The following is a 20,396-nucleotide window of genomic DNA, read 5'->3' on the forward strand; positions in this document are numbered from 1 at the left end:
CTCTGAGTTTTGTCCCATTTCTTTATCAACTGTGATCCAGCGAGTGAACACCAGAGCACTGTTCATTTCTTTTAAAGTACACAGCACAGTAGATACCTCCTCTGCCAATACAACAAAGAGTTAATTAAACATTGGGCCTCATTATGATATTGCAACCGGTATCATTTTTTTTTCGGCACCCGCGAATGGGCAATTACCGGGTCATTACGGCCTTGCCGGACCCGGTAATTGCCCATTCACGGGCCCCAGAAAATATTCTTCCCCATTCCCATTGAGCCCTATAGGGCTCAATGGGAATGGGGAAGACGGATGCACCGGCAACATTCGTGAATGGTACCGGTGCATCCGACATGCTCTCTTTGCAAGTGCTGGTACGCCCGCCAGGTCAGACCTGGTGGGCAAAAAGGCACCCGCGAGCAGACCTCGTAGTTTGCCGGTCTGGTAGTAATGGCACCGGTAGCTTACCAACGCCATTACTACCGGACCGGCAAACTTATAATGAGGCCCATTGTCTCGGAATGAAAGTAACATTAGCTCACTTTACCTACTTTTCCAAAGTACCTACTGCTCGCTCACCTTGGAGACAGCAGAGCATATGGTCCGGTTCACTTAAAACATTCTGGGCCTCATTATAACCCAGGCGGGACGGGGTTAACGGCACCGTTAAGGGTGCCGGTGCCGTCAACCCCGTCCCGCCTGATTATGAGGTCCCCTCGCGGGACCCGGTCCGCACGTCTGGTTTTTACCAGACGTGCGGACCGGGTCCCGCGAGGGGAGGAGGGAGCAAACAACGGGCCGCTCGTAATCGGCCCGTTGTTTGCTCCCTTGCCCATTCCCATTCAGCCCTATGGGGGCTGAAATGGGAATGGGGAAGGTCTGGGTTCGGGTTCCTAGAAGGAGGAATTACCGGGCCCTCCGAACTCGGAATGGCCCGGTAATTCCTCATTCTGGGAACCCGGACGCAATTTCGGCGGCAGCCATGCCGTCAATAGCGCCATGGCTTCCGTCGAGGTTGTAATGAGGCCCTCTGTCTCTATTATTGTAATGAAGATGTTAATCAGTACAGTTATAGGGAGAGGAGTGAGTGAGTTACCATAATCTTCTAATCTATCCACAACCTGACCCCACAAACCTGCTGCACTCAAGTTAAATCCACCGGAATCCTCATGTCTCCTCAAACACTATACTGCCCTAATACCCTATACAACTTGAATCAGCCACATTTCACTTATTCCAGTTCCATCCCCTGCCTTGTTCCTTTACTGAAATGTCCTTATCTATATCAAAGGTCACCTACTTCATTGCAGACCTACAACAGAATCCTAAAGGACAGCCTTCCAAGCTCAATGGCATTAACACAGCAAACATCTTCTGTATTGCCACATTAAAACTGTATTGCCCCACTTAGACCCCTCATACACACTATTGGATTAGAGGTGATAATTCAGCGCCAGACAGGGGGATGCTGGGGGCAGGTACATGAGAATGACACAGGCATTCTAAGCCACAGACACCCCGTACAAAGGGCTTCACTGGGAATGGTAGGGGGTAAGGATTCATTGGGTGTATACACAGTCCAAGATACTGTCCTATGATTAGCTAGCGAAGTGTAAAAATAGCATCATCATTTACACACGTAGTGGGACATCCCTCGGGCAGGCTGGACTTGGGAAACCTTGATCTGAAACCTGTGACCAATACGACGGCGATATCTAAAGGGGGGTGGGGCGTAAGCTACTCATCACGTGAAAAAAACAACATAACTAGAACAAGGTGATGTAATTACAGGGCAGTCACCCAAACTAGCTGTCCTACACGGCAGCAGGTAGGGTGACTCTGTACCAGTCACAGGACTGCTGATGCCCATCGGCAGGTGGCTGTGGAAAAGGAACGCTGGATGGAGCGGTGTTCCTGGGAGAACCAATCAGACGGTAAGTTCATGAGCTCTGTGGAGGTGGCCAGACTCCAAACTATCACATTGTTTGCGAAACTCATCACACAACAGATATCGGGTGAATATCCCTTTTCCCACCAGCTGCAGGGTGTCTCGTGTTCCATTCTCAATGGTGCCGACCAATGGCAGTGTAATAAAGTTCAGGCAGTTAGCACAAATGTTACTTCAGTAATAACATGTTTTTCGGGGGTGGTGTGTGAATACATGTGGTACCACATGGGGAGGTATTGTAATGGGAAACTGTTAAACTGTTAAAATGTATGGTTTAATTAAATTTCACTAATCAACGTAAGCTTCGAGGACCTTCTGAACCAATGACATCCCAGGGAAACCCAAAAAGTGAATTCTCCAACTTGTAACTGTTTCGATGGATTTCCGACCATTGTATTTCTTGGTATAAAACTACTGTACGTATTCCATTCTGATGTCAGCCTTTCGATTAGAGCCTATCCACTGGTCTGTTTGATTTGTGTTCTAGCTGTAATAAACAGCATTGCTTCTTGGCCCGTGTTAGCTCTACTTTTTGAGTTCATGGTTTTTATTATGCTCTAAGGCCCCCGACTACTCTATCATGGTTTATTTTCCACTAGGTGTTCTCATATTTAACATCGTTGTAACCTATATACAGCATTTCTAGTTGATAAACCTGCAATAAAAATGTATCACCACACCAGGTGACCCGCTTCTTTGAGAATTGGGAGCCTGTTGAGAAGAGTGTAATGGAGCAAGTGAAACACAAATATCTAATAATGAAGCAACAGTGTGGAGATGGAATTCTTGTCTTGAGGAGCAGATGAGTAGCACATGTAAGGAAGAGGCCTACGTCGCAGTATCCAACAAAACTTTGACAAACTGGTGACTTTTTGAAATACCTGTCAACCTATCAAAGCAATGTACTGTCCTGAAGAGGGCTACACTAAAAACAGCAGAACACCAGGGATGGTGTTGATGTAATCTGTTAGCCGAAACATATGTAGACATCCCGCAGACATGTAAAAAAACTTTTGTCTTTTTTGGTTGCAAAATAATTTTTCTTTTATTGTGCACTCATAGTGTGTTCCCCCATAATGCAATATGATAAACACTTTAAAAATATTATGTCACTGTGATGAATCATGAACGTCACTCACTAACCACTGTCACGATTGGTATATTACGTGATATTTCTGGACTTTTTTCCTTTTCTAATTTTAACTATTTACCTTAATGTATGCGGTGTCTTGTGGAAAGCACCTACTACATGGTTGTGTACTAAATAATTTGATTAAAATGTGTTTTTACTTTGTTTACTTTACTGCATAAATCTCTTGTTTCATATGCAATTTGGATACATGAAATAGATATCTATCTGATTTTTCCCTTACCATTCCTTAAGGTGGACTAAGAGAGGGGTAATTGAGCAGTTTGTTCTGTTCTATATACTGTTTAAGTGGTCCCTATACCGCTCAATCCCCCTTAAACAAAAAACTTGGGACTTACCCAGTATTTCTCCTACAATAGGACAACCCGGCTCTTGTTGGGTTAAACACTGTGTGCTGACCACTGTCAGACAGTTTCGTATCTACAAGCAAGCATTAGGGGGAAACTCTACAGCTAACAAAGATGGAAGCTGTCAATTTGGTTTTGTTTACAGATGAATATTATCAAAAATGAATAAATCAACCGTCAATAATGACCCCTGAAGAAATTACCCCGACGACCAACACTACGGGAAACGATTTTGAGATATTGACACAGAAGAAAAAGAAGCTAATAAGGACGGAATCTCATGGTCAGCTAATGTTGGCATACTTAAAAGCTGGCATCAACCCTGAAGGCCTGCAGATCAAAAACATCCCTCGCGTATTCATAGATAACGCTAAATTCAAAGGAAAATTCAGCAGCATTGGGAATAAGTGCTTGAGAGATTGGCTCATCCTAATTATAGACATCGCACAAGAAGGGGCCAAAGAACAACAAGCAGAAATTAACATCTTGGAAGAAAAAATAAAATCAGATTTAGTTATCACGGAGAACAAAAGCTTGAGAAAATTGAGGAAGAAATTAATAAGTTCAAAAAAATAACCATTGACAAGTAAATCTGGAAACTAAAAAAAAAGACATCGACATGTACAAGGAAACAAAAAACATATCCATACCTTGTTGAAACGTTTTATGACAACCTCAATAAATCAGGTCCTCAAAGAGGAAGAAATGGATACCAAAGAAACAATATGTGACTTTTTCCAATACCACCAATAGTACCACCAGCAGTGACCCTGATAATAGCACGAATACAAACACGTCACGAGGCAGAAACAACAGTTTTTTCAAGGGAGGGGCCGAGGAGGCCGCAATCGACGAAAAGGCCCACCACGCATGCAAACACAGAACTGGAACTGCCCTATCCAGAACTGGTGATACCTATCTTCAATCTCTCTACACATGTACTTACTAAGGGAGAAATCAAAGTACTAAGTCGAGGACTAAGTTTCGTCCCTGTCAAAAAGGCTGAAAATTTCTAAACAGAAATTGAATTACAGAAATTCTTCTGAACGATCCGCTTAAAATACTTCTTCCGAAATCCTCCAACGAGCGACAAAGAAAAAGAAAAAGAATAACAGGCTTAAAATTACCATCTACATTTTGTCCAACAACAACCATGATACGTCCGGCCATCGCTGCCTTTGAAAATAAAATTATCGAAGAGACCAAGAAACTACTATCTACAAGGAATTTCTCAAAAGATAATATGTGCCCCATCGAAAGACAAGCGCTGAAAGATCTACAAAAGAACGACCTGTTCGTCATAAAACCTGCAGACAAGGGAGGGGGCATTGTGCTATGGAACAAAAACGCATACAATGAAGAAGTGAAGTCTCAACATTCCAATCAGAAATTTTATAAACTACAAGGAGACCCTACATTGTGACTTAAAGGAGAAATATCAAGTCTAATGTTACATGCCCAAGAAGAAGGGTGGATTGACCATGATGAAAAGATGTTCCTGACCAAGACCAATCCAACTATTCCAGCCTTTTACCTGCTGCCTAAAGTGCACAAAAACAGCAAAACACCGCCAAGGAGACCTACTGTCTCAGCCATAGACTCCATCCTTGAACCTCTGTCCATTTATGTTGACTGGTTCCTGAGACCATTTGTGTTAAAAACGAAATCATACATTAAGGATACCACCAGTATGATTAAAATCTTAGACAACATTCACACTGAACATGGTGACATTTTGGTAACTTTAGATGTGGTGGCCTTATACACCAGCATTCCCCAACTACAATGCCTACATGTCCTTGAACAATATCTCAACCAATGCAATATGAATATTTGTATTTTATTGATTTATAAAGCGCCTTACACCAAGACCGTTCCCACCGCCTTCATTTTGGAATGCGCAAGATTGGCACTCATGGAAAATTATTTCCTGTGCGAAGATGTCTTCTACAACCAAAGACATGGAACAAGTATTGGTGCGACTTTCGCCCCAGATATTGCAAACCTGTACATGGACTATGTGGAAAGTAATTCCATCTATCAAACCAATAACTACTATAAAAGAAACATTAGAGCCTGGCATAGGTATATTGATGACTGTCTTTTGGTCTGGAGAGGTACAGTCACCCACCTGTTCGAATTCCACAAGTGGCTGAATCAATGTAACACTAATATCAACTTCACGATGTCCCATGACACCGAAACTATTCCTTTTCTAGATCAAGAAATTAAAGCCCAGGGTGACGGGACTCTAATCACCAATCTTTTCAGAAACAAGACGGACAAAAATACACTGCTGGAGTACCAGAGCTACCACCCTGCCAGTTTAAAAGCATATCTTCCAATTGGCCAATTTTTGAGAGTCCGAAGAAACTGCACCCGCTTAGAGGACTATAAGATGTACGGGAACAACTCAAACAACGCTTAGAACAAAGAGGATACCCAAAAAAAACAAATAAACATGGCATATAAACGGGCTAAAAATAGAAAATCGCGAAATATGCCTTAATCCGATGAACAAAACAACTGCGGATAAAATGACATGCGTCACCACCTTGATCCCTATAAGCCACAATCTGCAGAAACTGGTTTTGAAAAATTGGCACATCATAAAAATTGAAGACTTCAACCCAGCACCACCAAGGTTTGCCTTTAAAAAGGCAAAACAATTTGAGAGATAATTTAGTTCACACGTATCCAAAAGAAGTCAGAAAAACTGACACACAAAGAACACTCTGGGAATTGCCACCTGTCACGGGACATTTCAAATGTGGTAACTGCTCCGTCGGCCCATTGACAAAAATTTGAAAAACATTTCCCTAAAAGGGAAAAATTGGCAATTGAAATTGTTCACCAACTGTTCTTCACAATGGGTTGTCTATGCCATTCAGTGTCCTTGTCAACTTCAGTACATCGGAAAGACCAAAAGACATATAATGATCTGTATAGGATAGCATATATCTAACATCAGGAATCAGACTCCCAACAAACCTCTTGTGGCTCACTATATACATCTGAAACATAAACCCAGTGAAATGTTTTGGTTCATAATCCAAATGGTTCAAATTTCAAAAAGAGCGGTGAGAGACCTAGCACTCCGTAAATGTGAACAGAAATGGATTTTTGACTTAGACACTGTCAAAAATGGTCTAAATTCAGCAGTTGAATGGGGTATTTTCTTTTGAGCAAGAGCCACCACCTTTAAGAGGGAGGTCTCCAACAATAGGTTTCTCCCCCTGACATGATTCAGAGATTAACGTTGAACAAACATCTGTTGCAGAGATACAGATGTTCACACAACCGGCAGTCGATAAAGTAAATGATGTAGTGCCACAAGACTTGCCCTCCAGAAATGAATCGCAAAGCACACCATCAAAAGTAATGACACAGATAAAAAAATTCACCAACACAAGCAGGGTAACCAGTTTCGGTTTTTACTAAACTCTTAGTAATACATCTCCAAACAAGATACATCGGGTTAGTTGCACGAACAGATAAAATAATATCCCATTAAGAATGGACATTTCTTACCCCTTAGATCAGCTGGAGATAAAAGACCCGCGAGCGATGGAACCACAAGGACGCTGTGAACTATTGTAACACAGAAAACGTTAAAGACAACACCCCTTTCCTTGAATTCCGCATTCCCGCCGGCAACATCTATGCGGTGAACACAGAGTCACTGTTAAAAACGCCTTGAGCGTTTAATAAAAGTGAAACATTCAGAAGTTAGAAAACATTCGGACTGTCTCCCTTTGCTTTACAGTCCAGGGAAAAGACAGACGATAAATTCCAAGAAAAAGAAAAGAGCATTTGGCAATCAAAGTATTTTGCCTGTTTTGAAGCTAAATAACAGCGCCACAGCTGCATTTAAGCTGTTGAAAAACAAAGAGGTTAGTGCAAGAGTGATCTAACTTTTGTAATTCCATAGGAATGGAAGGACAAGAATTTGAGTAACTCAGGTGGTGCTTTGACAAACAGGTCCTGCCCAACGAAAAATTAAAAACCAACAATCAAGATATCAGAAAGTAACAACATCTGAATCACGGCACTTAAACAAGAAAGTAATTTATTCTGCAAATTGATCAACCTTGAACAAAGTGAGAAGCAGAACTTGAAAAGATTATTGGATAACGCAATCTACAGAAAGGAAGAAATCTCATATTTTTCTAAAATAATAACGCTCTAGTCCAACCACAACAGACTAAAAGGTCAGTGGAAAGTTTTCTGTAGGGGAAACAAAACAGCCCCATTACATATGAACTCTGCCAAAAAGTTTTTAACACTGCAATGTTTTAACTTAGCACAAGAAATCGACTTTTTTCCATATTAGTCACTAATACACATTTTCGCATCTGTTTTTTTCGCAGTATCCAACAAAACTGTGACAAACTGGTGACTTTTTGAAATACCTGTCAACCTATCAAAGCAATGTACTGTCCTGAAGAGGGCTACACTAAAAACAGCAGAACACCAGGGATGGTGTTGATGTAATCTGTTAGCCGAAACATATGTAGACATCCCGCAGACATCTAAAAAAACTTTTGTCTTTTTTGGTTGCAAAATAATTTTTCTTTTATTGTGCACTCATAGTGTGTTCCCCCATAATGCAATATGATAAACACTTTAAAAATATTATGTCACTGTGATGAATCATGAATGTCACTCACTAACCACTGTCACGATTGGTATATTACGTGATATTTCTGGACTTTTTTCCTTTTCTAATTTTAACAATTTACCTTAATGTATGCGGTGTCTTGTGGAAAGCACCTACTACATGGTTGTGTACTGAATAATTTGATTAAAACGTGTTTTTACTTCTTTACTGGCATAAATCTCTCGTTTAATATGCAATTTGGATACATGAAATAGATAATTTATCTGAATTTTTCCCTTGCAATTCCTTAAGGTGGACTAAGAGAGGGGTAATTGAGCAGTTTGTTCTGTTCTATATACTGTTTAAGTGGTCCCTATACCGCTCAATCCCCCTTAAACAAAAAACTTGGGACTTACCCAGTATTTCTCCTACCCTATATTTAAGCAATTTGAGCGGGTTAAGCACAGGTCCTTCTATGGCACATGTGAATCAAAGTCCTGGCACACAAAAGTGGCATTAGGATAGGTAGCACATCCAAGAAAGTAAGAATGTGGGTGAGGCACAATGAGCAAAAACGACAGATGACAAACAACCTGAGAGGTGTGGCACTGCAGGGAAGGATCTTCCAGGCACATGCCGGGAGGCAATGTGATGGAGGATGTAAGCTGGCGCAGCATAGCAGTCCATCAGGACTGCAACTGTGCCCAATTGGCTCAGAGTGACTTGAGGCTGCCCCCACTGAGACCATCCTGAAAAGGCCTCTCCACACAGGGGTCCAAAGTGCTACAGTGGGACATGAATGAGTCATGAATCCAGGTGCCTGATGAACGAAGCCATCTAGTCTCTTCAAAGGGTAATGATCAGATAGATACAAGTATATGTTAACTCACTGGGACTCACAGCCGAAATCCCCCAAACCAGATCTAGATACCCAACTGAAAAAGGTCAAAAAGAAAGGCCTTTGGCTGCAGGAATAAAACAGATAAAGTAATGTAGTAAATTGCAAGGCGCTGTGCTTACCAGAGGCAGGGTAGACTGTGCGTACGTGTTGCCTCGTACAACTCGTCTGTCATACATGATGTTGCCATACTGAATTGCTTCTTCTAGCCTGCAATATAAAATGTTTATCAATAAAATGCCATGTTGCCAGATGTCAACAATGTATTAAAGAGCACACCAATCTCTGAAGGGAGGTTGCCTCGGTTATAAGAAGCTGGAAAAAGGAAGGTTTCACTCGGGTGCCTAACAATCCAATATCATTTTTGTTTTACAATAAATTGCCAAAGCCTCCAAGTACCCTAGAACACATCCATACCACCTCAAAGTGACTATTGGCAAGGAGCCATGTTTTAAGATACTGCAAGAGGTTTGGGGAGCAAAGGAGCAGATCATTACAAAGCCTGGGGTTTCCGATTCCAAATGCATGTTTCTCTAGACTTAACTTCCACCGGAGATACATCTACCAATACATAGTTGCTTTTACATATAGTTCAGCAGGATCTTTGGTATTCATTTTATTTTACCTTTGAAAACACAAAGCAATTTACAAAACTAATATCTACTATGAAATATTAAACCTTCTAACCATTCAAATCCCAAATCATTTTCTCGAATTTGCAGGAGTGGATCTTAAGTTTTCTATAGCTTCCACTGTTCGGGTTATAGATGCAAAATTCAGAAGGAGTGTGCATTTCAAGGCGGTAAGTAAATTCTTGTTCTACCCTTTAAGTTGCACCTCTTCTGTGGTTATATTTTAATGAAGGCTGAGCTAGCCACATTATTTTCCTAATTTGCCCTCCAGCCTAAATCAGCCTAGGTTTACAAAATTAACCCCAGTATATAACTGTCAAAACTCTGTGACAGGGCCAGTAGCCTGGCCTTGTGGAGAGGGAATGGGAACCCCTCCCAGCTGGGGTGGGAGGCCTACCAGGGGGCGACCCAGAGACAGTCCTACCCCTGAGGTGGATGGTGGCAATAGAGAGGGCAACAATTCCTGTGTTCTCCTTGTGCCATCATGGTTGTTTTCAGACCCATATGTCATGCCTTACCTCTGAAGACCGATACTTGCCAGCCTTTTTCTGTCCACTGTAGAGCTTCTACAGCAGCAGTAAACCAGCATAATGAACTATAACGCCTGACAGCTGCGAAGATCAACTGTGCAGAGATAGAGAGGCTGCAGAGAGAAGGAACAGAAATGCCACTTCCAGCATATAGTCAAGACACTGACGCATTGAGAGTAGAAGGGAAATTTGCCTGGGTCACACGGAGGACCTTGCGTAGCCGCTGGAAATAACAGGCAAACCAGCGTAACACCCGGACCACCCACTAGACCAGCGGGGGGAAAAAGATCCCCTATTCCCTAAGAGACCTACCGGGACACTCAATGAACCAGCGTCCCTGAACATGGACACTGGCCATCCCTGGCTACCATCTTCGGGATGTGACCAGCTAGCACAGAGAAAATAGGTGGGGCTTAGCCCCCTTTTCAAGATTCCCCCTTGCACATACACAACACAGGTGGGGAAGACAAGGTCAGACTGGCAAAGGGGAGTTGACAAATCTTCAGAGGAAGCAGGGTTTGAGCAGGGGACAGGAATCAGGAAGTGTGAGTTTATCTGGTGAGGTCAGAGGTGGAGGACAACCAAGAGACCAGCCTGAGGAAGGAGGGAGCAGTGGCTTGTGTTCTGCAGAATCAGTGTGCCTGTGTGTGGCGAGTGAGTAGAGTGGTGAGAGTAGGGAGTGAATGTGAAGTGACTGGTACAGTTTGAAAGGAGGGTGTTAGTGTAGTTTGTGGGAGGAGAGTATCCATAGGAGGAGTAGAGTAATAGTGCGGGGAAGAGAGCAGTATCGGGAGGAGAGTAGAAGGAGTGGTGGGAGGAGAGTAGTAGTTGAAGGAGGAGGAGGGTAGTGCAAGGTTACGGATAAGGATAGGTATTTGTAGCGAAGTAGAGTGGTAGGAGAAGTAACATCAAAGAGTGGAGGTGAGAACGAGGAGTGAAGCATCAAAGGGACAGAAGATTGGTGGGCACAGCAGGGTACAGGGAGAGTCAGTAGGCATAGAACAAAATGTGCGAGTCTGGCCGTGAATGAAGTAGCCTGAATCCGACTCAGTAGGTTTAAGGCACTGTAGTATCCTCTTTGCTTATAGCGTGCATCTGCACGAGAGTATGCTCGTGCAGAAGAATGGAAGGACGAGATGGAACGGAGGAAAAGGACAGTTGGAGGAGAAGCGGAGCTGTGAAGACGCACACGTCGTGTCCCTTGTTTATTTATATTATTAACTTAAAGTATAATTATAAAACGTTTAAAGAATAAAATATATTTATTCATATTAACTTGCCCCTCCTTACTTCAATGGCGACGAGGATAAAACAAATAAAAAAGAAGACACAATAGTGGCCGTTGAGAAGGATCTCCGGCCGCACTGCAGGTAGGAACGCGGTTCGCATCCCAACCGCGCGAAGATCCTTTGAGAGAGACTGCCGGTCGAGATAATTTATTCACTGCTTTTGGGCCCCGCCCGGCGCACACCGCATTACGTGCTCTCAGAGGGGGGCGGGCCCAGCTGTTGATTTCTGGCCTCATTCACCGCCGCGTCCCACGCACTATAGACATTGCGTGCTCTCGGAGGAGGCGGGCCCAGCTCTTGACATTGTTTATGATTTCACTGCCCACTGCCGTGTGCACACCCTTTGCCTGCCTAAATCTATTACGCATTACTCCGCGTCGAGTAATCGGCAATCCTCACTACTCCTCGTGATCTTCCTCTTCACAGTGGAAATTTAACATTAAGAAAAAAAAAAAATAAACTCACGAACTTACCTACGTCATAATCTTCATTACATCCTTCAGCGATCCTCATTGCTCCTCACTCTTCCTCTTCACAGTAAAAAGGGAGAATATAAAGTACTCTAAATTGTACAAAATACAGACTTTAAGCTGAATCCTTGAACCGATTACATACAATCAAAATGGCCATGCAAGGAGTGCAACCACCACACATGTTTTTACCAGAAATTGGTGAACCTATACTTCCCTGGAAGCGATGGCTTAAAGCTTTTGAACATTATGCACATGTAGTTTGTGGAGTAAACTACAGTATAGAAAGAAAGAAGTCTTTACTATTACATTGTTTAGGGCCAGCGGGCCAAGAGAAATTTGAGGACTTGCCTGATCTCACAGAAGATGAAACAAGGGACATGAACATGTATGAAATTGACATTGCCAAACTCAATAAACATTACGACAAGAAAATGAGCACCATCCTAGAAAGATACAAATTCGGAAAGCGAGTTCAAGAGAAAGAAGAATCTGTAGAACAATATGTCACTGCTCTGAGGAAAATGGCCCGGAATTGCAACTTCAACCAACAACTCGATGAAAGGATCAGAGACCAATTTATGCTTGAATGCAGGAGCAGCAAGGTCAGAGAGAGACTTTGGTCTGAAGATGATCCCACTCTCGATGTTGTACTTAGATTAGCCAAGGAAGTCGAGCACACAGAAACGTGTGTTTCTACCTTAGAAAATAGAATGAAGGACATATCAATCAAATCATCGATCAGTCTTGTACAATCAGATCAAGATGAAGAAATTGGAATAGTTAGAGGCAACAAGAAAAAGAAAGTGAGATCACAAAGAGACGGAACAATACCCAACACCAGCAATTTACGGCGAAGATCCTTCGAGAGTAGAGATGTGTACAACAACCAAGCCAATACAAGAAGACCTGGCAGAGTCGAATCTAGGAGAGGGAATAGACCCGACGTGATGAGGACGTCTACGTCAGGTGGTGAACGTCAAAACAGGAGCATGTTTCCCCAGGATGGTAGAGGAAGGACCAGACAAAGAGGATGTTACCGATGTGGTAGCCCAAACCACTGGGCTGACAATAAGGAATGCCCTGCTCTTAAGATGATTTGCAGAAGGTGTGGGGGAAAAGGTCACATAGCAAGGTGCTGTAGGACAAACCCAAATGGCGAACAAGAACAATCCTCTAATTGGATTGGAGATGATGACGATGAAGAAGAATGTGTTTTCATGGTCACTGATGAAGACACACACATAGAGAGCCCCAGAGCTGAAATTGTTGTGAATGGATTTCCAGTCAATATGATGGTTGACTCTGGAGCGAAGTATACGCTGATACCAGAAGAGATGTGGAGGAAATGTGGCCCAGAATATTTACATGAAGTTGATGTAAAACCCAAGGCATACGGTGGAGTCAGAATAGAATTGCTTGGGTGGTTAGTCGCAAATTTAGACTTCAAAAGGGAGGAAAGCAAGTGGCCGCATTTATGTATCTAAAAGCGGAGAGTCTGCACTCCTCAGTTGGACACACCAGAAATCGCTCAAGGTCCGGTTAGACCCTAATGCTGATGAAATGGTTTACCAAATCGATGGATCATACATGGGTGACATTCAGAAGATAAAGAGTGAAATATTTAGAGATGATGTAATAGGACATCCTTTCTCACATCGGATACTGCTAAAAAAGGAATCAAGACCTGTGGCCCAGAAGCTCAGAAATGTTCCGTTGGCTCTCAAGAAGGAAGTCAAGGAGGAACTAACCAAATTGGAAATGCAAGGAGTAATTGAGAAAATTGATGCAGCGGAATGGGTTTCACCATTGGTCATTGTTAGGAAGACCACAGGAAAAATAAGAATATGTGTCGACATGAGAGAGTTGAATAAATGTGTGATTCCTGACAGACACCCATTACCCAATATACAAGAACTAATATCTACCTTGGGCCCTGCAAGGGTTTTTTCCACACTAGATCTCACAGCGGCATACCACCAAATTAAACTACATGATGATTCTAAATCTTTGACGGCTTTTATCACGCCAGAGGGGCTCTATCAATTTCGCAGGATGCCATTTGGGTTAATATCAGCGGCTTCAGTTTTTCAAAGGATAATGCAGAATATACTTGGTGATATGGAAGGTGTAGTTTTTTTTCAAGACGATGTATTGGTTTTTGCAGATGATCAAGATAAACATGATATGAGGTTGAACAGAGTTTTGCACAAACTACACCAGGCTGGAATGGTTTTGAGTGAAGCCAAATCGAAAATCAATAGAAAAGAGATTGAATATTTAGGACATGTAATATCTGGTGATGGTATTAGACCCAAGAGAGACTTGGCAGAATCTATCCGATCCATGAATACTCCAGACAACAAAGATCAACTAAGAACTTTTCTTGGAATGGCAGAATATTACGCCAAGTTTATAGAGAATTTCTCAGACCACACTGTCGAAATGAGGAGTCTAATGAAAATGAATAAGAAATTCATCTGGAGTAAGAAGAGTGAGAAAGAATTCCAATTCATAAAAAAGGCTTTAGCCCAAGCCCCGGCACTGCAAAGTTATGTTAGAGGCAGGAAGACTGTAATAACCACTGATGCAAGCGACGTGGGTTTAGGCGCATCCTTATCGCAATATTATAATGGACAAGAATTAGTAATTGCCTTTGCATCTAGGTTACTCAAAGCACCAGAAAAGAATTACGCTACAATTGAGAAAGAGGCTTTGGCAATCAAGTGGGCCATTGAGAAATTCCGGTCTTTTGTTTGGGGGGTACAATTCACCATACACACAGATCATAAACCTTTAGTGGAAATATTCAGTACCAAAGGTCTGGACAGGGTATCCAGCAGGATTAGGAGATGGGTCACAAGACTTCAGGAATTCAGTTTCAAAGTTATATACATTCCAAGTTCAAAGAACATTACAGCAGATTGTTTGTCTCGTTTGACCAATCTTAATGATGTTGAAGAAGATCTTGGAGATTGTAGGGGAGGACTGGTCCAAGACGACCCCCCTCGCCTACACTTTCTCCCCAGGTGAGGACTATGGCTCTCTTGGGCGTCCCCTCCTGCCACCCGGGCCCAGGTGGTGGAGGGCTCACCCACTGGAGACATTGCCCGCACGTATTAAGTGCCCACACGTATTAAAACGTAGCTAGGCCTAGAAACCATTTTTGTCTGGTAAAGATGGTGTGAGCACAGCGCACTGTAGCGCGGCCCCCACCCTTGGAGGGTTTCAGTCATCCTTGTTGCCGCAGCACCCTGGTAGATCCGCTGCGAGCACGTTCCCACGAACAAGACGGACATGAGCTAGCGTAAAAGCCTAACATTGTAACAGTTCACCTCCCGCAGTGTATCTTCGTTCCCAGCATGACCCGGCCAGCAGGCCTAGACAAATGAAAAGAACAGTAAAATGGTCGAGTATATGCCAGACAATCTTTGTATATTAATGCTGAGACTACTTGCAAAGGATGCTTTTCTCTTTCATAAAACCCCTTATATTACAAAAAGCCTGTAGGATGTATGATTACAAGAGATCATGCCCCCACGATATAAGCGATGGTGAGCATATACCATTGCAGTTGGGTACTAATAATAACGGCACGCACCAGGAACCTGGCTGTCAAGTGCATAACTGGAAAACTTACACCCCATGGGCTCGTGCCATAACTGAACTAATGCTGCTAGAGGACACAAGAAAACGAATGTAAACCATCCAAAGGGCCCATGTGAAGAATGCATGAGAAGGTGCATGTCTAGGCCCCACATGCGCCACCACCATCACGCACAAGTGGTGGGTTACTTTCTATGTCCTCCACCAACCCTAACTCTACCTCACTTACTGCAAATATATATATATGCATCTAACTAAATACTGTACGTGTTAAAACATAAATGTATAAACAAGGTACTCAGACTGGTTATAATCAAGACACATCCAGCAAAGTTTAAATGCATGTTCTGTAGTGTTTTTGAATACGTATTATAGAATGTTCAAATGTTTGTGATGTCTTTACCTAAACCGGCAACACACGAGGGAGATACCTTTGTGAAATACGCGCAAGGTCATTCCCCCTCCCACCCAGCGAGGGCTGCCAAGGCATGAGAGCAGAGACCGCGCCGCGTTACCTCCCCCAACTAGGCTGGAGCCGCTTGAAAGACTTGTAACCCCCTCTGTAGCATCCAAGGCCACCACCCGCCACCTGCATTATTTACAGCACAGCAGTAAACCTCTGCCTGAACGCACGCGCCCCCTCGTAAACCTTACAACCCACCGGACCATCTCAGACTTATGGCCCTGTGCAATCAGGACACCCAACACTTTGACAACACACAGCGGAACATCCATAACAACTTCTAACAAGGCAGAAAGACATGTACCGCCCGTCCCAGGCCCCGAAGCTTAGACCCTCGACCTACGACCCCGGTCAACAGGACACTGGTAACCATGCCCTGACGTATTGCCTCCAGTCCCCTCACAAGGTGCATTCCTCCTGTGTTGCATTAACCTGTAGTATAACCTATTGGAAGATTTACTAAAGAAGATAATACTGAAACGAGTGAATGACTGCGGTGTGCATGGCCTAGGGCAAATAAGTCAGGAAAGGACATTCATCTCTGACATTGGCCGCGATGGCACGACAACACCAGCCGGATGAACTCCGCCACCCTGCCAGGCCCAGCCCAACCCATGAGGCTGACCAGTGACGTCTTCCAGCCAAAGCCAACCACATCACAGCAGCACCTATAGTTAGTCGTCGCCACCCAATCCCCTTGAACTTGTGCCCCCTATAGTATGTAGGTTCTTATGACGTTTTTTGTAAATATATACGCCTGTCTTTGCTATTGTCAGACAGAGCGCTCTCGGAGTTTGCAGAGTTCTTTGCATGCCCTATTCTGATTGATAAACTCCCGTTTACGCTCACCCGCACTCTGTCTTGGCCTTATTCCCATTTTGGGAGAGTCCTTCATTGTCTCTCATTGCGGGGAGGATCGTGCTGTGTGGGGACGCTTGCCTTCAGTGGTGACCCCGATAGCGTGATTTTATTTCTTCCTAAACCCATTATAACCGTCCCCTTTTGGCACGAGAATCTCCGGTCGAAAAGGGATACGCACGGTGAGCCGGCTCCGGGAGGCTGCCCGCCAACGGCGACCGGTACACTAAGAAGTGCGCACTCAAGAGAGAGGGGGTACGGGATCCCGGTTGAAAAATCCCCTTTGAGTACCGCTCGCCGGAGCCGGGGCTGACTGTTGAGCTGACGGCGACACTGCCTGGACGGACCCAGTTTCGGAGACTATCGGTTCAAGACGGGCACGTGAGTACTGAGTGTGAGCGATTGTAAAGGGAGCGGGGAGAGAAGCGTAGGACAGGGAACGAAAAGGGGGTACGAAGATATACTAAAGATCATTCTAAAATTTCCTTTCTTTTTCTTTGCATATGGCCATTAGGATTACGAGGTGAATAAAGAGATAGAAGTGACGGGAACCTAGCTCCGAAAGGGGGTGGAAGGCGGCGCCGCATAGTGCTATATTGACTAGTGCTGGGAATATATGACGAAGTGAAATATAAGATAAAAGTGTTCAGCAAAAGGGGGCACTGAGAATATATTAGTGATCGCTACTACTTCTTTTCTTTTTCTTTAAGGGCAGGGGGAGAATAAAAACGGAATTAGCACAAACTTGGGAGAAAAGTAAAAGAACAAAGGTCCTACTAGAGGGGGGAGAGCAGGTTAAAACCTATAAATATATGCATATGCCCTAAGTAAGATAGACAGGAACAGCCGGCTAGGGAGGAAAGGGAGGACAGTGTGAATGGTGTACTAAGTGTTACCAAGAGGTGTGTGCACCTCGGATGTGTCAAGGGACGACTTTGATGTTGCGAATGTGTAAAACGGCTATAAATATATAATTGTTAAATGGTCATGGTAAGTGTGACCGGATAAAACGTTTTGAAGGCAACATTGAGACAGCGACGTGAGTGGGTGCCTTTTGATTTCCGGGTTGATGTTGTCAAAATAAAGGATGGGTTGCTGTTGTATGTGTCTCCCAAAGAGAACAAGTTAAAAACTGTGTACCGTCTGTTCCGTGTTGTGCAGTCAAGGGAGGGAGAGCCCAACTGAGCATAACACTGAACGTGAAGTAGAATACTAAAAAAAAAAAATAAAAAAAAAAAATAATATCGATACTACATTCACATTGTGGCTGTAGACACACACACACAGCGACACATAAGCACTAGGAGGACACAGAGATGGGGGCTGAAACACCCTTATCACATATTTGTAAAAGTCTTCCAGGGCACGCGGAGCGGATTAAGAAATATCACGACCAATGGGTAACCGAGTTGAAAGGAGAGGGGCTACCCCAAATATGGCCAGAGGGAGGATCATTTGACAAAAGTGTTCTAGATACGGTGATGACATGCATTTTCATAAAGTACCGAGGGAAACAGCTGCAGAATAGGAGGGAAATATTAGATCTCTGGCGGTTATTTGAAGAGGTACCACCGCCTAAAGCGCCAGCACCAAATCCCGATCTCCCATCTACTACAGACAATCCACTGGTGTTACAGAAAGATATCAAAGAATTGCCAGGTGTAGCGCCACCAGTAGAGGTAATAAGTTTATATCCGATATTAAAGAAACCTGTACCCGCGGAAGGATACAGTGATCCAATGTACGTACCTCCCCCGACAACCGCTACACCCCACCGGCCCACTGCACCCCCACCATATGAAAGTACAAGGGAGCGAGGCCAGGCGAGCGCACAAAGGGTGGACATAGAGAAACTCACAGATGATCTAGAATCAAGACTGTCGATAGCAAAAGATGAGCTCTCGAGGATAAAAAACATATGCGAACGAACAGCACTAGATACAACCAGAGCTGGACGTACGTCTAGAGCATCGGATGAAAGCAGAAGGCCCGAAGAGGGGTGGAAAAAGGGCGAGATCTTGTTTAGGATTGAGGAAGAACCAACGCGAATAATAGAAGTAGGAACCCGAGAGGAAGATGGCGGTAACGAAGAAAGGCTTGGGGGATTCAGAGAGGAATTACTATGTGATGTTAGAGAGGAGCTAGATGAAAGCGACAGGTTGAGTATGGCAATAGGAGGGGGAAGCGAGGGGGAGGAAGGTGCATGTTCTATGCGAACCCTAGATGATGAGTGGGCGGGGCGACTGAGGAACAGAGTGGGGAAGATGGCATCACTGGGAACATCAGCAGCCAAAACGGGTCCGGATGCAACAACGAAAGGAAAGCTACAGCTCCCGTTGATACATAGGGGAGGAGGGAGGCCTAACTATATCCCATGGGCACAGATGGACAAAGCTAATTTATTAAAGCTATTGCCCCCGTTATCAGGCGGGGCAAGTAAGTGGATATATGCCTTCGAAAAACATACAGCTGGGGTACCCCTAGCTGTAGGAGATGTGAAAAGTCTGCTCGTATCAGCGGTGGGCGACCAGGCTGAAAGAGTATGGGTTAAAGCCGGTTTCCCGGGAGTAACCTTAGACTGTGACCGCCATGATGGGGCCTCCTTTAACACAGTGCGGGCTAGGGTGTGGGACGCCTTACGCGAAACATTTCCAGACACACCTGACTTACAGTCCGTGATGCAGTGTGCAATGAATGACGGGGAGGAGGCTATGGATTACATATTTCGGGTCCAAGAGATGTGGAGAGCGGAAACGGGCACGCCCTGGTATCAATCGACATCTTTATTTTACTTTATTATAAAAAGGGGGCTCCCAAAGGAAGTGCAGAAGGCGCTTGACAAAATAGCAGGTATAGAAGCAAAGGGATGGCCGGAAATTCAGAGCATAATAGTACACCATTGTAAACGAATCAAGGAAAGGGAGAAGGAGGTGGCACAGAAAAGATTGGCAGACGAGGCGAAGTTGGTGCAGACAAAGTTAGTGAAGGTTGCAGCAGCAGTAGCCGCGCTCCCACACAGCAGGGAGGGAGAAGATGAGGAGGAGGGGCTGATAGCAATACAAGGAAGGGTGGCAACTAATTGGGCGGGAACAGGACAGCGGCAGTGGAACGAGCAGGAGCAGGGTGGAGGTCCGCAGTGGCAAGAGTGGACCCCTCGAGGGGGACGAGGTGGGTACAGGAGCCGAAGAGGAGGTGGACCACAGGGGTACGGGGGAATGGGAGGAAGTGGATGGCAAGGTCCCAGGGGCCCTCAGGGGAGTTGCTGGAACTGTGGACGATGGGGGCATTACTCCAGGGAGTGCAGAAGTAGGCAAAACAACGGGTTCCAGGAGGTGGAACAGTATGGCCATCCCCACCCGGGAAGCCCATATGGCCTTCCGATGGGACAACAGCAACTGAGAGACCCAAGCCAGGGTAACACGGGCCAGCAACAGGGACCCCATTATAGAACACAGAACCACCCACAGAACATGCATAACAACGACAGCATGCAATATACACCAGGCAACCCTTTCGCGACAGCAGCCAACGGGGCCCCCGCACCAGCACCTTACAACGGCATGTCAGTGGTCACAGGTAACGTATTCAATGAAGGGGGGGCGATGAGA

The 20,396-nt window shown here is 44.4% G+C and overlaps 1 protein-coding gene across 1 annotated transcript in view; it reads right to left on the reverse strand.

Moving 5' to 3' along the window:
* The window catches only part of RSPH3 (radial spoke head 3), a 145,242-nt gene that overhangs the window by 88,179 nt on the left and 36,667 nt on the right, over positions 1-20,396 (reverse strand). The window contains exon 2 of the mRNA XM_069607888.1: positions 9,063-9,150. Coding sequence (XP_069463989.1) covers positions 9,063-9,150 — 88 coding nt within the window. The remainder of the gene's footprint in view (positions 1-9,062; positions 9,151-20,396) is intronic.

Source organism: Ambystoma mexicanum, chromosome 4q (genome assembly GCF_040938575.1).
Source record: "Ambystoma mexicanum isolate Mex_15411 chromosome 4q, UKY_AmexF1_1, whole genome shotgun sequence".
In the NCBI taxonomy this organism is placed as follows: domain Eukaryota; kingdom Metazoa; phylum Chordata; class Amphibia; order Caudata; family Ambystomatidae; genus Ambystoma; species Ambystoma mexicanum.